This window comes from Trachurus japonicus, chromosome 19 (genome assembly GCF_045865225.1).
Source record: "Trachurus japonicus isolate A0001 chromosome 19, Traja_1.0".
NCBI lineage: Eukaryota > Metazoa > Chordata > Actinopteri > Carangiformes > Carangidae > Trachurus > Trachurus japonicus.
Window position 1 is genome coordinate 25711928 of NC_140925.1, and position 6000 is coordinate 25717927.

Consider the following 6000-nt stretch of genomic DNA (forward strand, 5'->3'; position numbering starts at 1 on the left):
GACTTTTCTGATACGGACACTAGGCTATCTGCTGGAGACGATAATGTGATAAGATCAATCAAATAAAATAAGAAAAAGAAAATAAAAACAGACACGAGCGGCTTCTAAATCGACCTTGAAGAGCAGCTGGTTTGTTAACCGCTGATTCCAAGGCCAAGAACGAACTTCAAATCTCAGCACGAGTCACGCTGTTCTGATCTTAATCTCGGGATCAGTGCCACCTACAGCAGTGCATGAGAGACAGCAAAGGAAAGAGAAAAATATGGCAGAGAGATTTAGAGAAGAATGAGGGATAACAGAGATGCACACAGAACAGACTGAAGGAGGAATTCGCTTTGGCAGGAAGGAAGAAAAACGCAGGGGTAGAGTTTAACCTCCGAGGCAGGAGGTCTGGAAACAAACGTGTTTGGATGTAAAGGAAGGAGGCAGGAGTCTGAGGAGGCGTGGGTGGTGCGGCCAGATGAAGAATGAGGAAGACAGGGGGCAAGTGTTTGGTCACACAGCAAGTGCCTGATTAATTAAATCCACTGTTTGTTCCTGCACAATGAGCGGTAGCTGGAGGCTGGAGGCTGGTCCTGGCACCTTGCCGAACTCTCTCTCCTCTGTGCAACTCTCATCCTGCTCCTGCTTTTCTTATCAAGCCCTTTGTCTAATCTTATATCTTCCTCTGTCATCCACACAGGTCTCATATCTTCAAATCTGTAAGAGCTTCTGCTCCTTTATCTTGTATATTCCTTTGATTCTCCGAAGCCACTCGCAGCAAATCTTTTCTTTAAAGCAATTCAAAAGCAATTTATTAGCACGATATCAGGAGTCCAGATCTGACATTTAATGGAACATCGGTGCTGACAGTAGCTTGTTAAAACACCCAAAACTAAACCGACAACACAACAGATCTATGATACTCGATTGATGTCTGAGTTTCGGTCACGGCCTCGCTCCCAGTGGCTTCGCTTCACCTGCTGACACACATGCACACACACACACACAGTGGCAGGCCATGCGCACAGACAAATTGAATGCTTACAAACATTTGCCAGGCTGTCTCTTACGCATGCCTGCACATGCACACACACATAATCAAACAAAACTCTGATTGCATAAGAAACAAATCTAACTAATCCCAGAAGTTATAGATAGAATTACCGGCCCCACCCACACGGAAAAAACCTATAGGTTTTAATATAGGTTTGAATATATGTGACATACATAAAATTGGCCGTTTTCATATAAACTGCATATAGGTTTCATATATACATATGAAACCTATATGCAGTTTATCTGTGCACATATGCTGCATATATGCACCATAACAAACCTATAGGTTTTTTCCGTGTGGGCATGGTTGTACTGTAGGCCTCTGCTATAACCTGCCAGGTTGTAATAAATATTGTCCCCTTAACACATCGAATACTGGTCACAGTGAGGTTGACCTTTGACTGTTTGGATATTAAAAGTCATCACTTCATCACTTTGTTTTTAAATTGTGTCATAATAGCAAGTTGTCACTTTAAATCTGTGAGTTATGGCCAAAAACCAAAAGGTCACCGTGACCTTAAGCTTTTGATCTTTGACCTTTGCCCACCAAAACTTGAAAACACTCCCTCGAGGTGAGATATCACATTCACAAGTAAGAGGCGTACGAGTCCGACAGACCATCTAAAAACATAAAGCCCTCAGCTCTGGTGTTAAAACTCATGGGTGTTAGAGATTTTCCCTGAACCATGTTTGTATAATCACAGTGGAAAACCGTGCTCCCTCTGCTCACTCATTAGTACGAGGACACAGGCACCAGAGGGAGCTGCCATGATACTGATGTGGGTGTTGATGCACCTGTCTCCTCCTGAGACTGACCTGGGAACAGCTCACGGGGACGCTGCGAGGCAACAAACACGTCTACTGACTCTCAGAGACTCAGACTCTGGAGGAAACCAGCTCAAGTCAGACATGGATCACAGATAGTCTGGTTTTTCATGTAAGTTCATGTTCAAATCACATGAACACATCTTTAGCTCCATTTACCTTTGAAGTTAAGGACAAAAAAACATTTAAGTGTAAATAAAAAGAGGATCTGTTAATGTTGAAGAGGATTATTAGATGCATAAATAATCTCAAAGTAAAACATTTTGATTGTGATTTGCTTTTCAAGATTTATTCATTTATTTATTTTAGTCAGTTATGCATTTCAAGACTTCTATTTTCATTTCATTCGTATATTCCTACATTTATTCATTGATTTATTCATTTCTGTTTTTGAATGCTAATTAGGGAGGCGGTCCTTCTTCAGTCTAAAGCCGGATTGGTTCCAGCTGTGTGACTGATTGGATGGATCTGCTGCTACTGACTGGACTAGTGCAGGAGCTTTACCTTTCTAGTGTTGCTAACTGAGCAACTGTGACATTAGATTTTTTTTTTTGTTTTACCTGGCACCAAGCACAGAGCCACAAATCTAGTTTAGTCTTTATTCAATTATTTTATTTATTTATTGTAATTTCTCATCCTTCATACTTTTAGGCTGATATGGTCTCCAGTTGGGGTGTCCTAACTGCCTCCTGTCTTTATATCCAAAAATATAACACATTTGTGCCACTTTTTTACCTCTAAAACAATATATTTATTATTATTTTATTATTTATATAACAAGTTATAGCAACTTGTTATATAAACATGAGTGTATCAGTCATCCTAGCTTCATAAGTAGGGTAAGTAAGGAGCCATTAATACATTCAACATTTGTGTTGCGACTTGTGAGGCTGTTCAAACTTCCTCTGCCTGGTGTGTATCCTTGCAAAACCCTTTGTCAAGTATTCCTCATGAAAAAGTAATACCTATTTTGTCTCACAGTCGCACACATGCTCAGATAGAAATAGACTCATGTTCAATTTATTAATGGAGAAGGTTTTAGCAGCACTGTGCTGAAGAAACACCTTCAATGTTATTCATAAAGAATTCCCAGATTCACACCCATGAATGCTATGACTGCTATGTTTATATTGTATTAATATGACACAATAAACCACTGAGTGACACATGCTACAGACAAAAAGAAAGATGAATTGACCTTTTCCATGCGGTGGAGTTAATTACTGTTTAAGCTTTGCCATGGTGTAACTTTTAAACACCACATACCTCAGTGAGAGAAAGGTGTGTGTTTGAAACTACCTCTCATTTTAAATGGGCGTTATTCAAACACAGTGGAGCGGCCTCACCCACTGTGAACCAACAGGCAATACCAGCCTCAGCAGCTGCAGCTCTTAATCTCCAGCTCGTCTAGCTGGTCTGTCTGTCTGCCTGGGCGGAGGCTAATAGATACACTGTGCATTAGAGCCTCCTCTCTGCTGTGTGAGAACAAGTTTTCGGGTGGTGTTTGTGGATGTGGAGATGAAATGTGAAAGGGCCTGAAGGCTGACAGAGGGGGAAAGTTAACTCTCTGCCGGAGACTGAAAGAATCTGACCGTTGGAGCCACAACAAACTCCACTCATTACTCACGTTTTAGGCTGAATTTTATAGTTTCTTTTTTTTTTTTTTTAAAGTATATTTTTTGGCATTTTTGCCTTTATTGGATAGCACAGTGAGATAGACAGGAAAGGGGGAGGCAGAGAGTGGGGGAATGACATGCAGCAAAGGTCTGCCCGACGCGGGATTCGAACCGGGGACGCCTGCGTTGAGGACTGTAGCCTCTACATGAGGCAATGAATTTTATGTTTCTAACAGATGACCAACGTCATATCAGCACAAAAAGTCTCTGCGATCAACACTTGTTAACTCAAAACAACAAAATGAACTTATTTCAACACTGGAAAACCTCACGATGACAACTCTGACTGTACCAAACTCGCATAATGTAAGACATTTTTTGAACGCTTATAAGTGTTGATTATGCTGTGACAGCTACTTGGAGCAGGCGAGTGCTGAATGACACGTTGTTGATCCTCTCTCAGAGCCAATACGACTCTGTGAGTGGCTGCTCAAAATGAACCACGAGTGTGACACTGACTGTAAAAGTGGTGACAGGAGTGGAGTTATATAAACGCCATAATGACACAGACAAGTTCAGCGTCTGCCAGCACCGTGTTCCAACAACTCCAGCTGTGGGCTTTGCTCTTGTTTTGGGGCCCACGCTCCGAGGAGTCACATGAATCACTTCACAGGCCCAGTGATGCAGCTCCACTCTAATCACATTGGCATGATCACATCTTGCCACACACCAGGCAGGGACTGGAAACCCAAATCCAAAAAAGAAGTTGAAGCAAGCACCTACCTGAGGTGTCCCACATGTTGAGCTCGATCCGCTGCTTGTCGATCTCAAAGCTGGCTGTGTAATTCTCAAACACCGTGGGAACATAATTCTGAAACGAGACGTTAGATTTTAGATGGGAGCTCCAGGGCTGTGTGTGTGTGTGTGTGTGTGTGTGTGTGTGTGTGTGTGTGTGTGTGTGTGTGTGTGTGTGTGTGTGTGTGTGTGTGTGTGTGTGTGTGCGTGTGTGTGTTGCATCATGTGTAACTTGTGTGTAAATTTGGCATGATTTAAAAAAAAAAAACAGTCCAATGAAGGGACATCGAGATAAGTGTGATGTTTGGGGAAAGGAGAAATAGAAATAAAAACCTTAATGAATTCAAATAGCTGGTGCAGATGAAAGTGCAGTGATGAACATGGAGAAGTGTGTGGAAAGTAGAAGAGGCCATTTCTTAGCTTTGACCAGGAATTTAGGTCAACAAGTTTTGATTTAATTATCCTCAGCAGTTTGAAGGTTCAATTGAAGAAGAAGAAGAAGAAGAAGAAGAAGAAGAAGAAAAGAAAAAAACGACCCCATTTGACATTTTACCCCATCATCATCATCGTCATCATCATCCTATTGGGTGATGAACATACTTGTATTTCTGAACAATATCTGCGAATCAGCTGCATTAGGGACTGTTGTTAATATAATGAACATCTATTGTCACCAAAGTACTTGAAAAAAAAAAGTATAATGCTCTAATATTTATCCTTTCAAAATGTCTAAAATGTGCTCATTAGATGATGCGTGTTGGGTCCCAAAATTTTTAAAGTTTAAACATTAATTTTTGATGACCTCAGATTTCTGAGTTTGTTTATGATTTAAATGATGAAGAGGAGGTTCAGTCAGCAAAGAGGAACTGGTTTCTTTAGCTGGGTGGTTTAATGATGTTCTGACAGTATTTAGTTGCCATAATGATGGAGAATGATGCAGTGTGTTGCTCAGTCCGTTGCTGCTGCTGTGATCAAACCACTGATCCTTCAGTGTTTACACATCAGTCTGATGCGCAAAAGCGCCCACTGCCCAGATTATTTCTTATTTTCACGGCTGAATGGAAACAAATGTGAAGTCTGAAAGGGTCTTTCTCTGATTAAACACGTTTTAAAAAACTAATAGACGATTAAGATCCAGAAAAAGTTATATGATAAAGAATTATGAAATCACAACATTTGGGTATCTGGTCTAATTTGCGTGTCTGCTCGTGGTCATAAAGGAAAATAATATAGGAATAAAATAGCCTACATATAAATAAATGAATAATGTGGATGTGAATCAGCTCCAAACTGATGGTGTGAGAAGGTTTAAAGTTTCGGTGTAAATGTCAGACCAGGTGGAGACTTGGTCTCGCCCTGTGGTTTCAGGGACTCGGTCTGCGGTGACCGTCGTCCTGGTCCCGGTCAGACCCGGTCTCTTACCTCTGGGTACGAGTCTTTGGCGAAAACGTGGAGGAGAGCCGTCTTGCCACACTGCGTATCCCCGACCACCACGATCTTACAGCGGAGTAATCCCTTGCTCTCCATCGTGCCCCGTGTTATCACTGAGTGCTCCTCTTCTCTCTACTGCTCATTGAGCTCCGGGACAAGTTGAGGGACGAAGAAAAGATCTAAGCGGTGCCAGAAAAATAAATCAACAAACTTCAGCTCCGCTGTCCACTGGAGTTTCGGCTACATGCTCTGCGTAACGCTGCTGCGCTCCTCTGCTCCACCGGTGAAGTGAGGA

At 41.8% G+C, this 6000-nt stretch overlaps 1 protein-coding gene across 1 annotated transcript in view; it reads right to left on the reverse strand.

Moving 5' to 3' along the window:
• LOC146968193 (rho-related GTP-binding protein RhoN-like) overlaps window positions 1-6000 on the reverse strand; it is a 58226-nt gene extending 52226 nt beyond the window's left edge. The window contains exons 1-2 of the mRNA XM_085761980.1: window positions 5697-6000; window positions 4263-4350 (exon numbers count right to left, since the gene is read on the reverse strand). Of these exons, the coding sequence (XP_085618106.1) occupies window positions 4263-4350; window positions 5697-5801 (193 nt within the window). The 5' untranslated portion in view covers window positions 5802-6000. The remainder of the gene's footprint in view (window positions 1-4262; window positions 4351-5696) is intronic.